General features: G+C 42.9%; 2 protein-coding genes across 2 annotated transcripts in view; one reads left to right on the top strand and one right to left on the bottom strand.

Annotated features, from left to right (window-relative positions):
• The window catches only part of LOC306742519 (uncharacterized protein), a gene marked incomplete at its 5' end in the record, with an annotated part of 18,611 nt that extends 1,164 nt beyond the window's left edge, over positions 1–17,447 (bottom strand). The window contains 21 exons of the mRNA XM_079224910.1: positions 296–409; positions 514–737; positions 1,415–1,657; positions 2,750–2,960; positions 3,161–3,255; positions 3,460–3,634; positions 5,028–5,329; positions 5,460–5,757; positions 6,324–6,540; positions 7,353–8,019; positions 10,361–10,601; positions 11,363–11,476; positions 11,636–11,859; positions 12,596–12,832; positions 13,026–13,236; positions 13,393–13,487; positions 13,669–13,843; positions 13,958–14,259; positions 15,713–16,004; positions 16,176–16,392; positions 16,801–17,447. Coding sequence (XP_079081036.1) covers positions 296–409; positions 514–737; positions 1,415–1,657; positions 2,750–2,960; positions 3,161–3,255; positions 3,460–3,634; positions 5,028–5,329; positions 5,460–5,757; positions 6,324–6,540; positions 7,353–8,019; positions 10,361–10,601; positions 11,363–11,476; positions 11,636–11,859; positions 12,596–12,832; positions 13,026–13,236; positions 13,393–13,487; positions 13,669–13,843; positions 13,958–14,259; positions 15,713–16,004; positions 16,176–16,392; positions 16,801–17,447 — 5,301 coding nt within the window. The remainder of the gene's footprint in view (positions 1–295; positions 410–513; positions 738–1,414; positions 1,658–2,749; positions 2,961–3,160; positions 3,256–3,459; positions 3,635–5,027; positions 5,330–5,459; positions 5,758–6,323; positions 6,541–7,352; positions 8,020–10,360; positions 10,602–11,362; positions 11,477–11,635; positions 11,860–12,595; positions 12,833–13,025; positions 13,237–13,392; positions 13,488–13,668; positions 13,844–13,957; positions 14,260–15,712; positions 16,005–16,175; positions 16,393–16,800) is intronic.
• Positions 17,448–18,808: 1,361 nt separating this feature from the next.
• On the top strand, positions 18,809–25,456 carry pnkp (polynucleotide kinase 3'-phosphatase; the record flags this gene model as incomplete). The annotated part of the gene is made up of 17 exons (XM_079224769.1): positions 18,809–18,929; positions 19,398–19,444; positions 19,683–19,961; positions 20,786–21,076; positions 21,866–21,945; positions 22,053–22,110; positions 22,206–22,313; positions 22,406–22,477; positions 22,711–22,759; positions 23,046–23,116; positions 23,382–23,474; positions 23,588–23,684; positions 23,777–23,838; positions 23,958–24,067; positions 24,458–24,545; positions 24,757–24,824; positions 25,040–25,456. The coding sequence occupies 17 exons, from the start codon at positions 18,809–18,811 to the stop codon at positions 25,158–25,160; spliced, it is 1,815 nt and encodes a 604-aa protein (XP_079080895.1). The 3' UTR covers positions 25,161–25,456.
• Between the last annotated feature and the right edge of the window lie 143 nt (positions 25,457–25,599).

Genomic DNA, 25,599 nt, shown 5'->3' with positions numbered 1-25,599 from the left:
CAGCTATTATTACAGCAGTTATTGGTGTTGTTATTTTTATCTTTATTCTATTAGTATTATTATTGCATATATCTTTCATCCCTGTTGTTTTTATATCTTATTTTATTTTCTGTCTAAATGGCTGCTACGCGACACTAAATTTCCCCTTGGGGATTAATAAAGTATATATTCATTCATTCATTCATTCAGTATTGCAGAGGCCATTGACTCTGTGCAAGGACACGCAACTCATTGATTCACTTGGTGATTGATGAATAGGTTCATAGGAATACTGTATGAATAAGTTGTCTCTCACCTGCAAGTACGTCTCCAGAGCCACAAACCCATCCCAGCTGCTGAGTTTCCTTCCCCCCTTCACATACTCTTCTGCTAGAGACTTCCTTTTTGTTGCGGTCAATAATTGCTCCGTCTGCATTAAAAACATTCTATTACTGATCAAAGTGAAATGACATAATATTGAAAGAGTGTGAGCACAATGAAAGGACACATGACTCCAGGAAGCATTAACTCCACCTTTGCCAATGGGATCCCCAGCACCTCCTCGTGCACATACACCGACCACAGGTTGCATGTGCACTCTGTGGTGTTCGGTGGGAATTCCCAGCAGGCTCTCTGTTGGTTGTGGCCCAGTTCATGGATGGGCCCCCACAGGCCTTTAGTCCGAATAAGGTGAACGTCGACCAGCTCAGCTGCTGTGGGCTGGTGTGCCATGATGGGATAACCACAGTGCATCCAGCCTGGAGGGAGCGGGTGACATGTGTGGTCACTGTGATGAGCTCAGCCTCATACAAGTGCATCCAGATTACACAAAGCAAAGAACACATGCCTCACTTTGGTCTGTGCTGCTGTTAAGATCCTTAATCAATACATCAGGCATTCATGCATTTATCTATTCAAGACTCCCTCCTCTCTGGCATCAACCGAAAGTCCCACCCCAACCCTGGCTTCTCTTCACTGGCTCCTGTTCCATTTTAGATTTGATTTTAAGATTTTACTGATCACTTTTAAAGCACGTCTGAGTCTTGCCCCAAAATGTGTGGAAGAAATGTTGACCCGTTATGAGCCAGCCTTAGCAGCCCTAGATCCTCAGGTGGGCCCTTCAGGCTGTTCCAAAGTCGAGGCTAAAAACATAAAAGTGACCATGCTTTTGACATCAAGGCCCCTTATTAAAGACTAGCTTTTATGTGATGTCTTCGCTTTACTGCTGTATTTTATTGTCGATATATTTAAATGTATTTAAGAAAAAAAAATTGTAGCGATTGGTTTTATCGTTTCATCTATGACTGTTCAATATCAGGTTTTAACTCTTTTCTTAGTCTTGTGCTTCCTTGCTTTAGTGACTTTGTCAAAGCTTTGTTTCGAAGGGTGCTATATAAATAAAGTTATTACTATTAGAAATTCCACCTCAAAAGACACTTTCCATGGGAAATCTGCACATCAGTAACAAAGCGTTCTTTGCGAGGAAATTTGTGAGGTATCACAGCCAGGTCAGCGATGCTCCTCATCATCTCATCCCAAAGGGCCGCCAACTCGTCGGGACGATCCAGGCTTCGAACGACGTTCGATGGCACAGTGAGGATGATGTTGTCAAACTCCAGCTCCGCCCAGGGGGAGGGAGCTGTGTGCAGCAACGACCATTCAGCTGCTGTGGTCACGCCTGAGGAGAAGAAAGACAAACATTCAAAATGTTTCCTGTTTTGACTTCAATAACCTCGTCTGGCATTGGGAGTGTAAACAAAAAGATGTCATTTGTTTCATGAATAAAAACTACTTTTGAATGTAGTTTGTGTCACGACTTGGGTGTGTGGTTCGCAGAGACTCAGGTGCAGAGGGAAGAGACCGGAGGCAGGTCTGAGCGGGGAAAAATCCAAAACGTATTTACTTTAAAGTTACTTCAAAACTCAAAACAAAACTAGGAAACGGTGGCACATGACATGGAACACATGAACAAAGACAATCCGACCAGGGGACAGAAGACAAACAGGGCTTAAATACAAGAGGAGGGTAACGAGGAACAGGTGGAAACACTGAGGGGAGCACAGGTGAAAGGAATGCACAATCAGGGAACAGGGCAGACAGACAATCATGGACAATCACAAGGGAGGAAGTGCAGGAACACAGAGGACACACAAGACAAGGGCTTCACAATGAGGCAGGACACCAGACAAACCAACATCGTGACAGTAACCCCCCCCTCAAGGGGCGGATCCCAGACGACCCAAAAAAAAGGGCCGGAGGAGGGACCAGGAGCACGGCAAGAACAGGCCGGAGGACTGCCACCAGTCAAGAAGGCCCGCTCCGGTGGGCGGGCCAGAGGACCGCCATCAGAGCGGGACACTGGAGGGAACCCTGGAGGGGATCGGGAACCTGGAGGGGACCCGGAACCTGGAGGGAACCCTGGAGGGGACCGGGAACCTGGAGGGGACTCTGGAGGGGACCCGGAACCTGGAGGGGACTCTGGAGGGGACCGGGAACCTGGAGGGGACTGGGACACTAGAGGGGACCGGGACACTAGAGGGGACCCTGGAGGGGACCGGGACACTAGAGGGGACACTAGAGGGGACCGGGACACTAGAGGGGACGGGGACGGCTGCTGGGCGGCAGCGGGGACTCTTGATAACTGCCGGGCGGCAGCGGGGACTCTTGACGGCTGCCGTCATTAATCACCATACCTGCCTTGCCTCTGCTTCTAAATGTTAATAATCGTAACGGAAGTCTTATATAGCAGTGTAAACCACCACGGACTCACCAGATTTATAGTATGGAGCAGGTACAGCCATTTGCACTGTGGCCTCTACCCCCTCCACCTTTGTGTTGGGTGGAGCCACCAGGTAGATGAGTCCCCCCCACAGGTGCCACACCTGCATCATCTCTGAGGTGACAGGAAATCTATCGTAAACACACGGCGCTCTCTTCAACTCGTCATGATTCAGTGTGTCGGTTTGACAGCCGATCTGGATCTGAGGAGGACATTGAATATGTGTTGTTGCTTATTAATTGGTGAAAAGTGCAGTATATTTTCTGATAGAGTTGCATGTATGAATCAACGGATGTAAGGATTGATAGCTAGGCAGATAGATAGGATACGTAGTTTGCTATCTTCAGTATCTTTTTTCACCTGAATTACTCTGATGTTTAAATTTGACTTTGTAAACTTCACCTTCCATTCTTTGTTGACAATCTCCGCTGGCATGGAAATGTAGGTCTTCATACCAGGAGAGAGGTAGAGTCCTGTACTGATCCACTCCAATCCAGCTGACACACACACACAAACACACACATAATTCAACATAACTTGTGTTCAACACGCACTTAGGGTACAGGGATCATGGGGATACTACTCTGACACAAATTATTTCAATGAAAAAATAAAGAAGAATATCACAAGTGTGCTCATTCTGCATGTACGTTGCAGCTCATAAACAGTTTGCATATGTGTCCACAACAACGAGGTCTGACCTGTTGTGTTGACGTCGATCTTGATTTTGTGGTTGTAGACGACTGGCATCAAGGGGTTGTCCTTGATGAGGTAGGGCAGGAGGGCATCTGGATTTGGGCAAACCTTATACACCTCTGCCCCCACACTGAGGAGCAGGTGGTCTTTGGGACTCTTCACAGGACAGCTGTCACACACCTTAAAAATGATATGTACAAGGTAACTGACTATGATTAATAAAATATTCACCTCGGTAACATTTTATAATAGCTATACACTATTTAGCTTTATGCGTAAACACTTAATTCATTATTTATAAAGCATTGTTCCAACATTAAAACTCATTAGTATGCAATTACTAAACACAGTTATAAATGTTTTATTCTTGATTAATCAGCTTGACTATTATGGGTTTTATGATTGGGTTTTCATACTTTATAAATGATGGATTCCCCATTTGTAAATTAAGTAATATACATTACAAACCAATTATCAAGTAGATCATTTATAAAGTATTAGTAAATGATTACAAAATGAAATGTATTCATGCATTTACTTGTTGTTAGTTAAGTATTTTATGTGATGCAAACAATGTATTCATAGTGGGAACACGTTTATGCTATCTGAGGCGATGCCCGTCAGTGAGTATGTTTCTAAATTTGCTGGCACGTCTTATTGATTATGAGTATCTCGCTAGCTAGTCAGCTAGCAAGCTGTGACTAGCTTGCTAGTTAGCCAGCTAGCAAGCTGTGACTAGCTTGCTAGTTAGCCAGCTAGCAAGCTAGTCACTAACTAGAGGTCCTGAGATACCCCGTCACCTCAGTTGTAAGTAGACCAATCCAGGTGATAGCTAGATACTCATAATCAATCATTTGTACATGCAAGCCAACTATAAAACATACTCACCACTCGTGCCACTGGCGGGCATCGTGTCAATTTTTCGAACACTATCACCTGGATTGGTCTACTTGCAACTGAGGTGATGCGGTGGCACGTGCCTGTATCAGGACCTCTAGTTGGAGCTAGTTAGCTAGCAAGCTAGTTACAGCTTGCTAGCTGGCTAGCTAGATACTCATAATTGAATAAAACGTGCCAGCAAACTTAGAAACATACTCACTGACGGGCATCGCCTCACATAATGTAAACTGTGTCCCACTATGAGTACATTGTTTGTATCTTGTGATAAATATTAATGTTCTTCATCCCTTTGTGTTGCATCTATTTTCCTTTACTGTTTAGAAGATAACTTGTGTTAGCTTTGAGGCACTGCTGGCCTTTCAATGTCATTTATAAATGCTTTATAAGGCATAGATAGTCCTCACTTTAGATGAGGTCACATAAAATACTTAACTAACGACTAGTAAATGCATGAATAAATTACATTGAAATATTTGGTTAATCATTTACTAACACTTGATAAATAATCTCATTAATCATCTATAAATCCTTAATAATTGGTTTGTAAAATGTATTACTTAATTTACAAATGGGGAATCCATCATTTATGAAGTGATACCTAAGTGATAAAGGACCATTCTCCTTTGAGACAAACTAATAACAATCAGAGACTATAAAGTAATTCACTGCCCACCTGAGGCATGCCCGACCTCTTCATAAGGGCGGTGAGTGTGGACACCATCTGTGTGTAGGAGGAGCAGTCATGAGCCTCTAGGTGCAAGTAGTTTGCACAGTCCTTTTCCAGTTTTTTAAGGAATTCTTCCTCGTGCTGTGTGAGTTCCTCCCCCTCGGTTACATGACCAGCGAAGCGATGTAAAAGGTGGCGGAAGTGGTAGGTGTCTTTGATGGCCTGGCTGGGCACAGGGGCCTTGTAGGAACCTTCCCCGATTATCTTCTCCATCAGGCTCAAGCCCATTTTATTTAGGATCTTGTTTCCTGAAACACAAAAAGCCTGACTTGATCTATGTGTTGGATGGTTTCAGTATTATGGATGGTGTTTGATTGTCATGTTGAAATTGTGGATTGAAATTGGCAGCATTAAAACTCTTGTGACATGTCATCGTACCTGAGAAATCTGTCAGTGGGTTTTTCCCCTGGTGAGTCTGTGCCCAGTACCAGGCATGTCCACCAATCAGCAGGCCTCCTCCTTCTGCCACAAAGTCTTGGATTTCCTCCATATGTTCTTCGCTATAGGCTGTACACACAAATACACTCAGGTCTTTCCTGAAGTGTGTCTTCTCACAGTTAAACTTTGACTTGCTGAAGAGGTTAAAGGCGTCGTTGAGATCTGGAACTACCCCAACGACCCCATTCCGGCCTTCGTCCAACCAATGAATGGCATTGTTCCAAAATGGAGCCAGTGTCTGTAATGAAGAGAAAAAAAAGAGAGTAGTTCATTTATCACATAAAAAAACATTTGTGTGGCAAATTAAAGGACAAAATAAGACAATAATCATTGTTGAGGGTTTTGCATCACCTGGAGACCCAGAGAGTGGTTGAGTTGAGGAGATAGCTCCTTGTAGAGTTTCCCATGGTCGGAGTAATAACCAGACTAAGAGTGATTCACAGATTCATGAATCGTCTAAGAAGGAGCTGCATGACCTCACCCAGGACTGGGAAACCAGGGCCCCCTCCTGCAGCTAGACGTGAAACGTAGGCTTGTCGGTGGCTGGGCCTTGACCAATGGTGCTCGGTCTGGCACAACTCAAAAGAACTACATGAGCCATCGTTCTGGTGAGGATTTTCAGGGTATGTTCAACTAGCAGAAGATCTGGTAGTGATGCACAGGTCGTCCCACTGCATTACCAGTCTGTTCTAGAATTTCTATTATTTACCTTTACCCACTTTTCTAATGATTATATATCATCCTGATGTATCTCCATTTTGCCCAGCCTTAAAAGAAAACCAAATGTACAAATGTGGACCCTACCTCTCGTCTCAGAAGTCCTTCGTGTGTGATCACAACAACTCGTCCCTGCCCATAGTAGGCTCCAGCCAAGAACGCTCTTCCATCCTCGGTGGTCCCAATTGGAAAGGCTAGCGGGCCGTGGACCAGGACCTCAGAAGCTGTCACTCCATTCAGGAGGTCAAACTCTGGGACCCCCTCGAGTAAGAACTCTAAGTCGTCCTCAAAATCCTTACCCATTCTAAATTTGAGAGGGGGAAGAGGAGAGAGGTGCCAAGTATGAGAGAATTATATCATATCATTGTGATTGTTATAAAAAATGTAAAAGCAAAAGGAATCAGAAGAGAGAAAGAAACAAAGGGATATGAAGGTCACGCCTTGCTTTTCTGTCCCTGAAACGTTTTCAACTCACTTTCACATTTAGCCCCTCCCTTCTGCCCTGCAGTAACCCTTTCAAGCCTGTACCTGATTTTAATTTGAATCAGTATGTCTTCAAGCCAATGTTCCTGTTTATCTGTATTACTGAACTGCAATTATCTCCAATTCATGCTCACACCCCGTGGCAATGGACCTCGTTCTCTAATATGTGCGTAACAATATTCTTACTTTGTGCACAAAATAAGTGCACTTGACAAGTGCATGCTTGACATGTGTGCACCAGCGAATGTTGTTCTCCCCATCGACATGTTAGGGAATCAGAATGATTCTAAATTGACAGGCCTGATTAGCATACTGCCACGCTCCCATTTCTCTGTATAAGGAAATATGATTGCGTCTGGGTTCATCATGAAGAGTTGTTATAAAAGAGAGAAGCATAGCCCCGAAATGAAAACAAACAAACATTATAACCGTCATTTTGAGCATGTTAGCATACTGATGCAACATTTAGCTCAAAGCCTCAACATATCCTCAAGGAGCTATTAGCATGGCCTCAGTTAACTTCAATATGAGATACAAACAAATGTCTGGAGGAGTTTAGAGATTTACAGAAAAGCTGGCATTTACAACTTGGCGCCTGATTAAATGTGCGAAGAAAAGGAAGTAAACACTCACACGACGGCCATCCAGGAAGATGGAATCTGTGGGTAGACAGGCAGGCACTCTGCCTCCCCCGTGTGGTCAGAGAAGTAGATCCCTGCCACACCACAAACCTTATTCCCATCAAACTGAAGCAGCGTGTTGGCCTTAGGATACATCCCAGCCCAGCTCCACGCCTGCCCTGCTATCAGCACTCCTCCTCCAGCTTTCAGAAAAGCCACCAGGTCCTTCACGTCTGCACCAACGCTGTAGGCGTCCGTCATGTACACACCGACCGCCCGATTGTCACTGAAGGCCCCAACAACCGTGACCTGGAAGCTGGATTTGCTGAGGTTATCAGCGGCTTTCTTGACGTGTTTGTGGACCCCCACAGAGACATTGTCAGATCCATCTCCTCTCAGCCAGGTCAGAGCGTTCTCTACCAGAGCAGGAAAGGTGGTCAGGTAGCCCTCATGCCCCAGGACCACAATCCTCCCACGGCCGTAAAGAGAGGCTGCCATCAGGACCTGCCCTTTGCTGTTCATTGCTAAAGGAAAGGCATGGTCTCCAGTCAGCACCAGGTCACTGGGGACACAGGGGCCACAGAGGTCCAGCTCTCTCAAGCCTCTCATCAGGGACATATAGGCCCCTTCATGGTGGTTTTCAATGGGTTGGTTGAACATGACGAGAAGGATCGTTTGATCTGAAGATCGGATAAGAAGATAAAAAAAAAAGCTTGTCAGGTGAGTTAGATTGTGTAAGGTTTAACAATTGTTCTCAAATGGGTGGATGTTGAGTTAGTCGGACTGTGGTTGAAAAAAGAGAGTACTGACATAATAAAACAAAAAATATAAAACTACTTTTCCTTTATGTTAGACATTAACAAGAAAGTTAGAACAAGAAAGCATAAATCTAAGACGTCAGCCTCAGAAACAAAAATATATCTGGTAAATCACCACAAACAAACCAAACATTAACAGAAAGTTACATTTTTACCTGTAAAGTAGTCTTTCTGCTTGTATTATTACACTGTGACACAATAACAGGCAATCCTCCGAGAAGACTTCCTCACAAGAGAGAGGAGTATATATAAACGAGAAGAAGAGCAGGAGGGACGGTTTGGTTGAAAGTGGGAAGACTTCATAGAATCACCTGTGAGTCACGTGCTGTTTTGTTTGAAATGCAAAGTCGGCTGTATGAATAAAAAACCAGTTCTTCCAGTATATGTAGACACTCCTTTGTGTGTTTTAGGTGAGATGTCATCCCTGCTCAGCTACAACTATGTCACACATGATTCAGTTGATGAGGCAAAGTCGAATATATAGCTATATATAAAAGACTGCAGTTGTACTGTGCTTGCATTGTGGGAACACATTCTGGCCTGTTTAGGACTCCCCAATAATCTCAATGCACAGACTTGATTACAATGGAAACAGGAAGTCACAAACTCTTGACAAATGAAACTGAGTATAGGAGTAAAAATACATACAAATTTGTAGAAATCAGTGGAAATATCAAAGGCATATTATTTCTTTGAGTTAAAATAGACCCAAACTCTAAAGCTTAATGTACGAATGGTTGAGGGTAGAATCATGTAATCTCACAAGCTTGTCATTACAAGATTAGATCATGTTTGCAAAAGTTGACTTAAACCCTAAAGTCAGAACGGTGAAGCCACCACGAGACAATCTCTCTACCAGATTATTTATCTCGCTCTTCTTTTGGGTGGAAAAGCTTTGTCTGGTTGAACTGGGAGAATTCCCCAAACTGTTTCTCCAATCAACCAGTAGGGGGAGCTGTTTACAACAACTGCAAGGTATATAAGAATAGCAGAGGAATCAAATAAAGTAGATGTTTATTAGTGTATTGTCCATTGACAGGCATGACAGGCAAATGTCATTGTAATGAAATTAAAACATCTTAAAAAGCCGGGCTGACTTACTGTAACTCTGTATGATATTACGATGGGGTAATAAAGCAAATCAAGCTTCCCAAGTAAGCAATCCTCCAGGAACACTTCCTCGCGGGAGAGAAGAGCCAACATACATGAGAACAATAGCAGAAAAAAGGGAGAGATTTCCGTCTGAACAACCTATTGGCTACAGCATGATTAGGAAATATCACACGTCATGAACACCTTTCTGCCAACACTCTGTGGTACAGGAACACAGGAGCTGCATTTGCATCAGGCCAGATTTGAATCTGGCACTCAAAGCATCAAGTAAACCAATAACTTCGTTTACGAGGCAAAGTCCAAATGATAAAGGGCATAGATTAACTATGCAAACAAATAGCTTTTATTCAGCTTTCGATAAAATACTGTGGATATTTGCATGCTTTTTGGAAACACTTTCAGGCCTGATCTACTTCCCAGATAATCTAAATGCACATGGGAACAGGGAACAGGACTCACTGTGTGTTATGATCCTCTGCCAAATGAAACAGAGGAGGAGATTCAAAGAACTCTAAATCTGTCAAAGCAAACAGTGGAACTACGTGGGCATATCACTGCTATTCATCTGTGAAAAGTTACATTATTTTTGTAACTATGGACCATGGAAAGACGCCATTACTCCATGATATCTTGGCAGAGATAATAGTGATTTGCTGCTAGATTTGATGCTCTGAATGTTGTATTTTGCACCCTTTAAGTTTTTTATAATAACTTGTCTACAGCACCGGTGACAGAGCTAGTGCTGAGGACTTCAGACGGGTGGAATGAAGCAGATATGAAGCGTCTGCACGTGAGAGTTGTTATCAGAGGTGTTAGTGCTACATTTCCCAAAAAAAGCCCACCTGGTAAGAAGTATTAAACACATTTTTTTTTAATCTAATGAAGCTGCTAAATATAAAAGCTATATATATATATATATATCCTTTCTTTTTTCAACTATTGAAATAAATATAGAAAGAATACAACAAGAAAAGAAAAAAAAGTAAGTCAGTAGTGAGTCAGTAAAATAAATTACCCACTAAATACTCAATATTAAGAATGTGGCCCTCATTTAACCCATCGATCTGCATTTTTAAATCAGCAGAGGTTCATCCGTACTGGACCATGGGGTGGTCGCTCCAGGGAGGCAGGTTGGAGAGTTTCTCCTCAGTGGCTGTTTCTATGGGCCAGCCCCAGGCCTTAAAGAAGGCAGACAGGTTCCTCCCCACAGTCTGGGAGAAGGTCACAGCATACAGGTTCATCTTTCCGTCGTTGTCCTTTGGGAAGTTGCTCATCTTTTGGTAGGCAGCAAACACCTTCTTCAAGGCATCCCAGCCAAAGTGTTCCTGGAGCTACAAGCAAAGGAAAATGTGGAAAACAGCAATGGAGTCTCTTTGATTTTTTTCATCCAACATTTTTGTTTGCCGTGCAAATACGCGTTAAAGTCTAACTGGGTCGATTTGGCCTCGAGACTTTGAGTCTTATTAGGGTTCAAACCTGAAGGCTGGAACAAGCAAGAGCCGTGAACTTCTGCCCCATAATAACTGGATATGATGTGCAGATTATAACTCAATTTGCACTACAAAAAGCTTCTTTGACCATAAAAAACTTTCTGTTTTTTGTCTGTATCAACACCAAATTTGATATACATCCTATAAAAAGGATAAGACTGGAATTAAGTCTTTTTCGACTATACCTTGAGTAGGGAAGGTAGCGCTGTAGTAGCACTTTAGTAGCACTTAAATAGCACTTTGGATAAAAGCGTCAGCGAAATGTAATGTAATGTAAAGACAAAATAAAAAAAGCTGCTATAAAACATAATAAAAGAGGCCACAAATTCAGGGCTGGGCAGGAAATTGACCATTTGTCTGGTCATTATATTTTGACAGCTCCGTTGCCATCGATGTGTGAATGTGTGAATAAGAGGCCGATAGAGAAAAGATGCTTTGTCCGCTAAGGCAGAGAAGCGCTAAAGTACCGTTTTACTAATTACATTAAGATTTGACCAATAAAAGGTTTGCACCCACAATTGGGTTGTTTGGTGCAACTGTGTTGACTGACTCCTGTGTGACCTTTTCTTGACAGAGTTGAATACAAAGTAATAGTGTCTCACCTGCAGGTACGTCTCCAGGGCCACCCACACTGACCAGCTGTCGCGTTTCTTGCCCCCCTTCACGTACTCCTCTGTTCGTTTTTTGCGACTTGCTAAAGTCACATTCGGATGAGCCTGCGTTGAGTAAGATGAAATGATATGATTGTGAAACAATGTGATCCAAAATGAAAAGCCAAACACTTTTCTCAACAAAGGAGTGGTCTTCACATTTATTGGTATAAAAACATGTCACAATGCATGTTGTTTTAAACAAATAAAACTGATATACTCCACCTTTGCCCTGTTGATCCCCAGCACCTCCTCGTGCACATACACCGACCACAGGTTGCATGTGCACTCTGTGGTGTTCGGTGGGAACTCCCAGCAGCTTCTCTGTTGGTTGTGTCCCAGTTCATGGATGGGCCCCCACAGGTTGTTACTCCTAATATGTTTAACGCTGACCAGCTCAGCTGCTGCGGAATGGTGCGCCATGATGGGATAGCCAGCGTGCATATAGCCTGGACGGAGCAAAATCAGAGAAAACAGGGCTCCGTATCTCTGGCAGAGAAATATTGTAGTACTGTGTATTACTACTCTCATTATATATTTCATATCTGTCACTGTATTAACTTTGTTGTAATTGTATGATGTTGTTCATTCAGAACACATGACATCTATTGCCCTTTTTGTCCATCCTGGGAGGGGGATCCTCCTCTGTTGCTCCCTGAGGTTTCCCCCTCTTTCCTTTCTCCTCTTAAAGCAGGTTTTTTCAGGAGTTTATCCTTTTTTCCGATGTGAGGGTCCAAGAACAGAGGATGCTGTATGCAGTACGCATTGTAGAGGCCTCTGAGGCAAATTTGTAATTTATAATATTGGGCTTCACAAATGAATAGAATAACAATATAAAGTATATTTTAGTTTAAGTGCATGCAATCAGAGTGAAGCCTCATATTAGCATGTGTTGCTACAAAACTCCTTTTGAAACAAGTCACATAGTCATGATGAAGTATCCACCCAATGTCATCTAGTGTCCCTAAGAGTCCTGGTCATATATTTTCATGATACTTTATATTCACAACAGTTGTCACTGAGCCTTTTTTGGACAAGCAGGCAGTAAGTGTGAACTTGAATGGCTGTCTGCCCATTTCTCTTAGTTCTGTGATAGACTGGTGGTCTATCCATGGTGTAACATTCCTCTCACCCAACACAAGTTGCGACGGGTTTCATCTTTCCGGGACAAAGCAAAAAACTAACCATGGGAAATCTGCACATCCGCTACAAAGCGTTCTTTGCGAGGAAATTTGTGCGGTATGGCAGCCAGGTCGGCGATGCCCCTCATCATCTCATCCCAAAGGGCCGCCAACTCGTCGGGGCGATCCAGGCTCCGGACGACGTCCGACGTCACAGTGAGGATGATGTTGTCAAACTCCAGCTCCGCCCAGGGAGACGGAGATGTGCGCAGCAACGACCATTCAGCTGCTGTGGTCACGCCTGAGGAGGAGAAAGGGATGGACTATTACACACAATTATATTGTATAGTTTGGTGTGATCCTTTCATACATTCTAATGGATATGATGTGGTAAACTGAAGTTAATTCACTTGAATTGTCCCAGCATTAATAACCATTATCCCGACACATCTGCCGTGGGGGATTTACCCGTGTGTAATCCACCACAGACTCACCAGATTTATAGTATGGAGCAGGTACAGCCATCTGCACTGTGGCCTCTACCCCCTCCACCTTTGTGTTGGGTGGCGCCACCAGGTAGATGAGTCCCCCCCACAGGTTCCACACCTGCATCATCTCTGAGGTGACAGGAAATCGCTCGTGAACACACGGCGCTCTCTTCAAATCGTCGCCCTTCAGGTGGTCTGTTTGACAGCTGATCTGGATCTGAGGAGGAATGCGTGGTACTGATTGTTAAGTGTAGTTTGTAACTACACTTAAATCCCCCCGAGACCCGTTGATTGACATCGTCTCTCCTCTTCTTGGATGCCTGGACGGCAACCAGAAGAAGCCGACTCACTAAACTTAATTTGTGTACAGCACCTTCCATTCTTTGTTGACAATCTCTGCTGGCATGGAAATGTAGGTCTTCATACCAGGAGAGAGGTAGAGTCCTGTACTGATCCACTCCAATCCAGCTGACACACACACACAAACACACACGTAATTCAACATAACTTGTGTTCATCACGCACTGTTAGGTTACAGGAATCATGGGGATACTACTCTGACACAAATTATTCATAACTGTGCTCATTCTGCATGTACGTTGCAGCTCATAAACAGTTTGCATATGTGTCCACAACAACGAGGTCTGACCTGTTGTGTTGACGTCGATCTTGATTTTGTGGTTGTAGACGACTGGCATCAAGGGGTTGTCCTTGATGAGGTAGGGCAGGAGGGCATCCGGATCTGGGCAAACCTTATACACCTCTGCCCCCACACTGAGGAGCAGGTGGTCTTTGGGACTCTTCACAGGACAGCTGTCACACACCTTGAAAGAAAGAATGTAAAAGGTGTTGCTGTGACACATCTAAGTGGAAGTCGTCTTTTGTGCCGCTCAACTGGAACGAGTCCATCAAGCTTTCGTGCTATTTTGCCGACTCACCTGAGGCATGCCCGACTGCATCACGACGTAAGTGAGGGTGGACAGCACCTGTTTATAGGCGGGGCAGTCATGGGCCTTCATGTGCAAGTAGGTGACACAGTCCGTGCCCAGCCTCTTGAGGTGCTTCTCCTCGTGCTTGTCGAGCTCCACACCGTGAGACACATGGCTGGCGAAGCGGTGCAGGAGGTGGCGGAAGTGGTAGGAGTCTTTGATGGCCTTGCTTGGCATGGGGGCCTTGTATAAACCTCCACTGATGGTATTCTTCAACACGGTCAAACCCATTGCGTTCAGGATTTTGTTCCCTGAAAGACATTCCAGCAAACCCGATTTGATTAACTCATTGTTGAAACTATGAGAAGCCCTAAGAGGCCTTAGTGAGGTCTGTTCAAGTAGTCGTATGAACCTCAAATGAGTTCTAATAAATGTATATTTTCAAAAAAAATCACTTTTATAACATATTTTGATCATAACTATGAACATCCAGCATGATATGAGCAAGATTTTCCAAAAATGCCCCAAGTTTTTGCAGATGCATTCTTAAAGGCCTAAACAACAGCCTACAGAGTTGTACGACCCCTCTTTGTAAATATAATGATCTAAAGAATCGGAATCTGCAAGAAAGATCACAATAAAACAAAGCCTTGGGGAGTTACCAAGGAGTTTTAGTCAAAAAACGGTGTCGTTCGGTTCAAAAATGTAAAAGTTATAACCTTTATGCCTAAACACCATTGGTTTGTGGCATGCTGGGTATTGAAATTTGCATAAATCTCTGCTTAAAACGTGTGACGCGTTCGAAGAAACCTCCCACGATCACGGAAGCCTCCAGAGTGGAAAAAAGTTGAAGCGAGTAGAAGAAGAAAAAAAAAATTTGTACCTGAAAAGATTTTTCAGGTACTAATATACTACACACAAGGATCTATCATACTTTATTAGACTCATACAAGCTCGTAGAGTTACCAAGAAGTGTCTTTTATTGAAATCCGACGGCGAGGTTACGGGGTTTATGGAATTACATAAACCGAACGGTGAGTTTATTTTTTTCTGTTCTGATAGAACTCTTCCCACAAGGCTTTACTGTAGTTCAGCAATTTAAATGAAGTTAATCAACATTGTGGTTCCGGAGATTCTTTAGGAAACTTGTCCGATAACGGGCGCCGCGGGGCTAAAAAGGTTAAGTTTAGGGTTGGGACTGGGTGTGTTAATAGAACCACCTTTCTTTTGCAGCCACTGAACCACCAACTCCAGTGGTCATTCAGCTGGTTGCCTCTTGATGGCACCATTATACTCTGGTTGGAGTGTGCCAACAATTTCTGAAACTTTCCGAAACCAACAATCTGGGATTGCAGATGTGAAAAACTAAGCTGAGTTTCAACTTCTCTCTCTTTTTTCACTACTGTCGGTGGCACTTTTTATGCTTAAAACCAGATGCAGTACTATGAATTGCATCTCTCCCTCTCAAAGACGACTGGCCAAGACTTTGGATCCGGTATAAACACTCTAGCCTTTAGATGTGGTCAGAAAACATGTCGTAAAGTTGTTTTTTAGCATAACACAGCCCATAGTCGTCCAGTTACTGAAAATGTGTCTCCTCACTCAACAAAGTGGAAGACATTGTGCCGGGATGTCCCTGATATGAGTCACTGCCTAATACATTATCACGCCAAGATGAACATTTTGCTTCGTATGCATTACGTTATATCAGCGTGGGACAAACTGGGCAGTGTAGAATGCAACTCTGGTGGTGCACTATCATACCTGGGAAATCAGTTATTTCGTTTCCCCCAGGGTGCGACTGTGCCCAGTACCAGGCGTGTCCACCGATCAACAGGCCTCCTCCCTCTGCCACAAACTGTTGGATTTCCTCCATATGAGCATCGCTGTACGCTGCGCACACAAATACGCTGAGGTCTTCTCTGAAGTTAGTCTTCTCACACCGCATCCCCGACTTGCTGAGAACATCGAAGGCGACATTTGGTGCGACACCAACGACCCCCTGCCGACCTTCATCCAGCCAATGAAGAGCATTTTTCCAAAATGGAGCCATGGTCTGCGATAAAGGAAGTTATTACAGGAAAGGCAGGTCAGCACACCAGAAACATCCAACAGCAGGTTATTATGTAACAAAATAAACAGGCAGAGTCATCATAATTGCTCTCATAGTACACAAACATATTTTTACTATTTGACTTGTGACTTGTAAGTCTAATGTAAACTCTACCTCTCGTCCCAGAAACCCTTCATGTGTGACCACAATGACTCGTCCCTGCCCATAGTAGGTTCCTGCCAGGAATGCCTGTCCGCTGTCCGTGGTCCCGATGGGAAAGGCTAGCGGGCCGTGGACCAGAACCTCAGAAGCTAGCATTCCACCTTGGAGGTCAAACTCTGAAACCCCGTGGAGTAAGAACTGCAAGTCATCCTCAAAATCCTTACCGATCCTGTATTTGAAAGAGAAAGACAGATGACAACTCTGTGGTTGAGACTATTAAGTAAATGTATCGATCAAATTTTTTAAATATTTTTTTATTCTTAATAAAACCTTTTGTGTCTCTATGAAAGTCTCTATTTTTTTCTTTTGGATATTTGACATGACCAGAATATAACCTTGTGTATGCATCTTAACCACAACCAAACATCCTGACAAAAAAAGTATTTGGGCAAAGAGCTATGGCAAACTGTTGTATATTATTTTACAGTTTTTTTTTAAGCAATTACATTATAATATAATTATAATATATTATATACTAAAAATATGTTCTATATTGATACTACGATTGTAAAGTGGAGGGCCAAATATGCAGAGAGGTTAAAAGTTGCAATAAATAAAAAGGACATTATACACTCACACTACAGCCATCCAGGAAGATGGGATCTGTGGGTAGACAGGCAGGCACTCTGCCTCACCCTTGTGGTCGGAGAAGTAGATCCCTGCCACACCACAAACCTTATTCCCATCAAACTGAAGCAGCGTGTTCTCTTTCGGGTGTTTTGCAGCCCAGCTCCACGCCTGCCCTGCTATCAGCACTCCTCCTCCAGCTTTCAGAAAAGCCACCAGGTCCTTCACGTCTGCACCAACGCTGTAGGCGTCCGTCATGTACACACCGACCGCCTGATTGTCACTGAAGGCCCCAACAACCGTGACCTGGAAGCTGGATTTGCTGAGGTTATCAGCGGCTTTCTTGACGTGTTTGTGGACCCCCACAGAGACATTGTCAGATCCATCTCCTCTCAGACAGGTCAGAGCGTTCTCTACCAGAGCAGGAAAGGTGGTCAGGTAGCCCTCATGACCCAGGACCACAATCCTCCCACGGCCGTACAGGGAGGCTGCCATCAGGACCTGACCTTTGCTGTTCATTGCTAAAGGAAAGGCATGGTCTCCAGTCAGCAACAGGTCACTGGGGACACAGGGGCCACAGAGGTCCAGCTCTCTCAAGCCACTCATCAGGGACATATAGGCCCCTTCATGGGGATTTTCCTTGGGTTGGTTGAACATGACGCGAAGGATCGACGCTCTGAAGATCGGATGAAGAGGCTGGAGAGCAGAGTAAAGTCAGATGTAAGTTGCATAGGTGAATGCAGTTAAACAGTTGCACTAAGATGTAAGAGTTGTCAGTTGGCTGTTTCGTGGGAAAATAAAGGGATGACAGATTAAATCCCAAACTTGTTTTTCATTTACGAAACACCTAAAAGCAAAAAGTAATTGTTTACCTGAAAGTCAAATTGTCTTTCTGCTTGTATTATAAGACAGTTTTCCACACAGGCAATCCAGCAAGGACACTAGCTGACAGGAGATAAGAGGGAAGGGAAGTGAGAACAGCATTGAGTAGTTAGTGGAGAATAAAAACAGGAGGCGGGACTTCAGTGACTACCCAGTTCAAACATCAATGGAGAGTGTATAAAACACCCCTCTGTCATCATGCCCGGTGTGTGAATACACCCTGAACCTGCTCATCCGGTCGGGCAGTACATATTTGTGGATGTTTAGAGCCCAACATAGTGGCTGTGAAATAAACCAGTAAGACCATCTGTGTTTAAATGATGGTTCAAGAGCATAATATATCTGTTTTTTTGCAAACTTCTTCAACAAACATACATGAGTAGTTACAAAACGTGGTCGAGAATATGCCACAGTATATTCATTAAAACATATAATTAAATAGCATAAATAAGAAGGAAAGATGACAATCTGGTACTTATTCCTAATAAGACAAATGTATGTGCTTAGAAGCATTTAATGTACCCAAACCAGGAAGTAAGTACAGGAATAGAAAATGCATGATTTTGTCTTATTTCATGTGTCTTGATTTTATCTTTCTTCTTTGACTTTTGTCAGACAGACTGGGTGGAGACGCAAACAGCTCAGTCGCTCAGGTATGTTTAACTTTACTGTGCTGCGCAACACTCAAAACCGAAACTCATTACAATGCAGAATAAACGACATTATTATTATTTAAATAAAACTGAATTCAATGACATAAAGTCTACTTTACCCTGGGGCGACGTGGCTTTTTCTGACAATTATCAAGACTTATAAGACTATGCTAAACGTTTGAAATCCAGGAAAACTCGAAGTCATGAACGGACCTTTGAAGGACGCTACGTTTCCAAACGAGCCTATTTTTATGCTGGACAGTGGGTGCACCCTCAAAATAAGCCCCCATCCGGTTTGCCGCACTGACAACCCAACTAAGATACAAAGAAGTTGTGGCAAAAAAATAGTAACGTGTCATGCGTGTAATAAACACGGGCGCCTTCGTGTGATAAGTATATTGTTTCTGTGTTTCGGTTCATACGTTTTTATTAAATCGTTCACAAACACGCCATTAAAGCTCAAAGTAGAAGCCGCTCGCGCAGATGTCGTGCACGCTGGTTGGCCGCTCTGGAGCTCGGGTCCCGCTGGAGGACGGACGAGCAGTGATTCTGGGCCGGGGCCCGGACACCGGAGTCACCGACAAGAAATGCTCCAGGCACCAGGGTGAGGAAGTTGGTGCTTTTTTTATGACAAAAATACACTACACGCAGCCATTTGGCAGGGATGGCGTGGAGAAGTTGCTGAGTTTAATTTAAAAACAAGTATTCAACCCAGCTTTTTTTCTTCTTTTTCTTAAAAAATAAATAGAAATAGACCCTTGATATAAAATGTGTCTTCAGTATCTTGCCACAGTAGTTGTGGCTATGTAATGAATATAGTGCTGCATTATGTTTCATTATTGATTCATCTGCTTATGTTTTCGATTATTATCTCGTCTATTTAGGGAAATGTAGTAAAGCTGGCATATGCAAATTGGATGTTTTTGCATTATTGCTTAAAAAAAGTGTATTAATCTATTAAATAATTCTCAAAATTGTCACCATTTCTGCTCCAAATGAATATCCAACTATGTGTGTGCATGTGTCTGTGAGTCTGCATGATGGTAATGGTGTTTCCTTGGTTTTCTTTCAGTGAAGGTGGTGGCTTGCTATGCAGACCAGGATGTTGTTGTTACTCAGGTATATAAACAAACACGGAGGCCCATCCCAGTGGCATAGTTCATGATTCACTTACTTAATGTGAAGCTGTCAGACTGAGAAACACGAGAGAGAGAGTTAATATTTGCCAACACACAATTAGCACATACTTATGTCGTCTTCTAGACACATCCTGGTTATCTAACACCTATTGAACTCGCTGTTTATGCATAAAAGATGCGGTCCAAAGCTCATGCATATCTTATTTTTCTTCCAACAGTTGGGTCCCAATCCCAGTTTCCTGGACGGTGAGAAACTGGGCCGGAGCCAGTCCGGTAAACTCAGCCACGGCGGCACCCTCTTCCTGATTTACCAGAGCCACCCTTTTAAACTGCACTACTCCCCGAGCTCAAACGGAGCGCCCCCCAGCACCGCACAGAAAGGCCTAAAAGCCACCGACAAGACAAAAGGAGGAAGAACTGGGAAAGGCAAAGAGGCGCAGTCGAGTTCAATTCCCAAGCGCAGTTTAAAGGATTTCTTTTCTACCTCTCCCATGAAGGTATCACATTTTAATTATTGTATTGACACATTAAGGCACCAACACGGATTTTGTCTTAGTTTTAGTCAGAGTAAAATGAGTAAATCCAGATGCTCGCTTACCCAAACTAAAATACATATATTAATGTGCTTGCTGTCTGGATCTAGTAAGTAGTCTATAAAAGAGAGAAGGAGAGGATTTATTAACTCTTGGCTGCTCTGTATTCCTTAACAAAATTGCAAGCTAGCTTAAAAGTCAGTTAGTTAGCATGATGTCCCTCATAACTGCCCGGTAGAGAAGTTTTTATTTTTTTTGTTGGCCAAATAAATGGAACAATATGGCCAAATAAAGAGAAGATATAAAAAATAAAAAATACAGCACAGTAAGGGAAAAACATTTTTCCCAAACTGAACTGGTTTCTTGAGAGAAATTCAGCGGCATCGTCATAAAACTCAGATTAGTTTAATCTGTCCCTTTAAATTTCTGCAAGGATATTGATTATTTTGCTCAATTCATAAAAAATAAAAAAAAACACACAGTCATTTCAGTGTAAGTTTAAAGTTAACACTGGATCACGATGAAGATTATAGTTTTGGTGCCACAGAATTCAATTTAATCCTATTAAAGAGAGGTTTAATTTGGAGCTAGTTATGGTGCTTGGTTTGGTGCAACATTATTTAAAGTTAAACCGTGTTTTAATCCAGTTTTTAAAATGAGTCCTTGTTGTTTCAACACGTGTATTATTGAATGTATCTTATTTGCTTATTCCTGTAAATATAACAACTATCAAGAGAAGTTGAAGACAAACAACTGAAATAATAATAATAATGTTTTCTCCTGTGAAGTCCTCTAAAAGACATCTGAGTCCAGAGAGCCGCCCTGATGTGAAGCGCCAAAGACGAGACGAGGAGGCCTCCGATGGACGAGTGAAGGACGAAGATGAGGACGAGGAGAGAATGGCAGAGGAAAAGCTCAAGCAGCTGCAGGAGTTGGCGGAGAAGTCGATGACGGAGAGCGGTAAAGTCACCCAGCCTTCATCATCTTTATCCTCTTCAAAGGAATGTCTAAAGAGCAGCTGGGAGCAGATCGGCAGCCTGATGCTTTACACGGCTGCTGGCGTCAAAGGGAGTGAAAAGGTGGGAGCTGTTTCCAATAGAGCGGCTTCATTTATTTCTTCTTCATGGTTTCAGCGTCTGAGATCAAAGAGTTTTGATTCAGCAACTTTCAAAAGAAATTTAGGCCTCAAAATAAAAATAATTATATAGTATTAAACATATTTAAAGGTACAGTTTTCAGTGTTTATGTAATATAATAAAATAATAGCCTTTAACCCTTGATTGCATGGATTTCATCACGTTTCCCCCAAATGCATTTCTGCCACTGCAGATCCATCAACGATTAATTGATTATTGATTAGTTGAGCAACAGAAAATCTTCTCAGCAGGATTTCCTGCTTTTCTCTTCTTTCTTTTTTTATCAATGTAAACTTAATATCTTTGGGTTTTGGACTGTTAGTCGGACAAAACAAGACACTTAAATACAAAAGTGGACATATTGTTTTATATTTTACAAACCAAATGATAAATTGAGTAATCGAGAAAATAATCAACATGTTTATGTTTTGAATCTTACTTTGTTGTAATTTACTTTTTCTAATTTAGTATAATAAAAACAAACATTTATCATGTTTTACATTTATCTTACTCTCAATGCGATTTTATTGTGCATTGGTGTCTTAAAACGTACAATTACTCTATTGTTCATATATGTTTGTGTTTATATTTGACTCTTTTGTGATCTTTGATCAAACTTTGACCATAGAATCTCCTTCGGGGGTTAATAAAGTTCTATCTTATCTGATCAAAAATGAAAAATAATTGTGGTTGCAGTTGAACTTTTTTTGTATTGTTCTTGTCGTTGTCCAGATTGCTGGGTTTGACATAGACGGCTGCATCATCACTACCAAGTCTGGGAAAGTCTTTCCCACCACGCCAGACGACTGGAGGTATGTCTGCACTTTCCATTTTTATATGGTCTCTCTCTCTCTCTTTCTCTCTCTCTCTCTCATCTTGTTCATCATAATATTGATCTGCTTGTGTGTTCAATGAACAGGATCCTGTACCCTGAGATTCAGCCCCGGCTGGCCAGCTTGCTCAAGAGAGGCTTCAAGGTGAGGATGAGCAAAAACGCAACGCTTTAGAAGATTTAGAAACCTGTGCAATATGACACTGGGTTTCCCCGTCTGCCCTCTCTCTCCTCCTACAGGTGGTGTTCTTCACCAACCAGATGGGGATCGCTAGAGGCAAACTGAAACCAGAGGTCTTCAAGTCCAAAGTGGAGGACATCCTCGCCACGCTGCAGCTCCCTGTGCAGGTTGGTCGTGTTGTGGTTTTAAAGGAGTTAACTCTCATCGTGCTCCTGATTATTGTTCAAAACCAACGGACGTTTGCGTCTCTGCGTCTCAGGTGTTCGTCTCCACCAGTCCTGGAATCTACAGGAAACCGGTGGTGGGAATGTGGAATCACCTGTGTGAGACGGTAAACTATCAGGAGAGAGGGATTAACACACACCCATATTATTGAAGCACCGCACCTCAAGTGCAGTATTTGCACTGGGATGGATGGCACGAAAGTAATAATCACTGCACGCTAATTCAGCTGCATCATAAGAGCCGACCTTTAATCCCATCAATGAGGTTCTGTTTGACAATAAACAGTCTAGTCTGGTTTTAACTGTCTTCTCATGTCATGTGTGTTTGTTTCCTGCTCAGGCCAACGATGGCGTGACCGTTGACAAGACAGAGACCTTCTACGTCGGCGGTGAGTGAGGTTGTGTGTGTGTGCCGCCCAACAGGATGCCTCTCAGTGGTCTGATATGGTATCGCATTCAACTTTGAGTTCAAGCCTATTTCCTTAAACCCCAAAAACGAAGTAGCTGAAAATCTCCACAAATCCTGATTTTGTTTAATGCTATACTTAAAACAAATCTTCAAAGTGCAGAAATGCAACAAAAAATAACCCTCTTGCTAGTGCCTAGTGTGCACACACACAGACACACACACACTCTCTCTCCTGTATCTGCGTCTTAATTTAAATGTGTGCACAGATGCTGCAGGACGGCCAGAGAACTGGGCTCCAGGAAGGAAGAAGAAGGATTTCTCCTGCAGTGACCGGCTGGTGAGACCAGATGTATTTATTAGTGGTGTTGCCTTAGCGATGGACACACCTGTTTACAGGTGGCTTTGCTGATATGATGTTCAAATGCTAAATGCCCCAACTGCCTTGAGGCGTTGTGTGTGTGTGTGTGTGTGTGTGTGTGTGTGTGTGTGTCATCTTAAATGCCAATACATGTTTGTTAATGATACCTTAATGGGGGAAAGATGAACTAAATGAATACAACGTGAGCGTTGTTTAGCAGTTTCTTCCATTTTTGTTTTTGTAGTTTGCTCTGAACATCGGAGTGCAGTTCCACACCCCAGAGGAGTATTTCCTGGGCTGGAAGAGCGCCCCCTACAGCCTGCCGAATTTTGACCCTGTGAGTAAAATGAACATACCTGCTGTGTACTGTGTTTTTCTTCTTTTCTTTGGTTTGCTATTTACAGGATTTGAGAATACGATGTTCATGTTCTTCTTCATCTGCACCTCCAGAGGAAGCTCGACTCCACTGCCGGGCTGTACGACCCTCCGTCTGCCTCGCTCACCTCCAGCAGCACCGAAGTCATTGTAGCCGTGGGTTTCCCTGCATGTAAGAGATAAAGGGCGGTTTATTCTTACCACACACCCTCCCCTCCCTCCCACGAACACCACACTGACCTTGTTTCCTCTCTTTCTGCACAGCTGGGAAATCCACTTTCTTCCACGCCCACGTCATTCCCAAAGGCTACGTGTACGTCAACAGGGTGAGTGGCTTTTAATGAACGGGGCTCCGGCTCTAAAAGCATCACACACACGTTGCGTAACTATCTTGAAGATGCTGTTATTGAAATAATGATGAGATCATTATGATTTCATCCTTCAGGACACACTGGGTTCGTGGCAGAGCTGCGTTTCGGCGTGCGAGCGCGCCCTGAAAGAAGGCCGCAGCGTCGCTGTAGACAACACCAACCCAGACCCCGAGTCTCGCAAACGGTAAAGCACAACTGTGCGTGTGTGTGTGTGTGTGTCCCTGCATGCTTCAGTATGCATATATACTCAGGATCATCCTCTCTCTGGAGTGCATCCTTCTGCTAACAGGCTTCAAGAAGCATCAGTCAGTCATGTTGTACACAGACAAAAGAGGATATTTCACTAAGCTCTGAATTAGTTGTAATTGTGTTAGCTCAGCATAATGGACGTCTTCAACGGGCCGGCCGGCTCCAGCAGCAGAATTTCGTGCTGCGTTCAGCAAGACAATTTCATTTGGACCTTTCTGCTCTTTAACTTGGTTCAAACACACAAGTAACTCCAGCCTGCTGCTTGTACGTGCATTTATTTTTCTATGTTTGTGAAACCAATAAATACTGTGTGTGTGTTTTCCAGATATGTGGACGTGGCGAAGGCAGCAGGTGTGCAGTGTCGCTGTTTCCACTTCTCAGCCTCTCTGGAGGAAGCCAAGCACAACAACCGGGTACGTCCCTCCTCCTCTCCACGCTTTGGTTTGTTTTATTCTGGGTAGGGTTATTTTATTTTTTTTATTTAATTTATTTAATTTATTTATGTATTTATGTATTTATTTATTTATTTAATTTAATTTATTTATTATATATATATTGTAATATTATTATTTTGTATTATTATTATTATATATATATTTTTTAATGCCTTGTTGTTGTTCTCAGTTCCGTGAGATGGTTCCATCGAACACCAAACACGCCAAGGTCAGCGACATGATTTTCCACAGCTACAAGTAAGTGATACTGGTCTTTCTTTTCACATTCTTGAGATATACAACTTCTTTTTTTCTTCGAACAAACAAAAAACTTAAACTTGTACACAGATTTGATTTGTTTCTGTGTTAAAATGAGATTCTGACACGGTGGGTTTTAAATTCTGGTAATAAAAGCCGTTTCCTGTATTGACTCTGGTGCTGACCCCTCTGACTCTGACTCTCTGTCTGGACAGGAAACACTTTGTGGCTCCTGCGCTCACGGAGGGATTCTGCGAGATCCTCCAGATCCACTTTGTCCCGAACTTCAAGGACAGCCAATCAGAAACCTTGTACCGTCAGTTTTCTGAGGGCTGATTGGACAGCTGGCCTTCTAACACCGTTTGACTTTCAAATTCTCAATGACACGGAAAAAAAAAAACAGCCAGTTGAAGCAGCAGAGGAGTTAGTCGGCTAGTTTCAGCTGGTATACTGTTTGGGCTCTGAACAACTCAACGTAATCATACGAATGTGTGCGTATATTCCCATTATATATGCCTCAGATTATGTGTTATACATGTTAAGGTAAGAAAGAATAACTGAAAACAACAATAATTACATTTTCTTTAATGTTTTGTATGAAAAAGAACCTCCCGTCCCTTTAAAAGTGAGTTTACCGCACTCATCTGTAATACTTTTGACAATAAAGCTTTGGAAAAATAACTTGACATTACTGTCTGTGATTATTCCCACATTCACGCACAAGCAGTGTTGATCTCTGCGTCACGCTCTTGCTTCTTAACTCGGAGCGGTTCCG

This window comes from Taurulus bubalis (genome assembly GCF_910589615.1).
Source record: "Taurulus bubalis genome assembly, chromosome: 10".
NCBI lineage: Eukaryota > Metazoa > Chordata > Actinopteri > Perciformes > Cottidae > Taurulus > Taurulus bubalis.
Note: the sequence above shows the minus strand (reverse complement) of the source record. Positions and strands in the feature narration are given on the sequence as shown.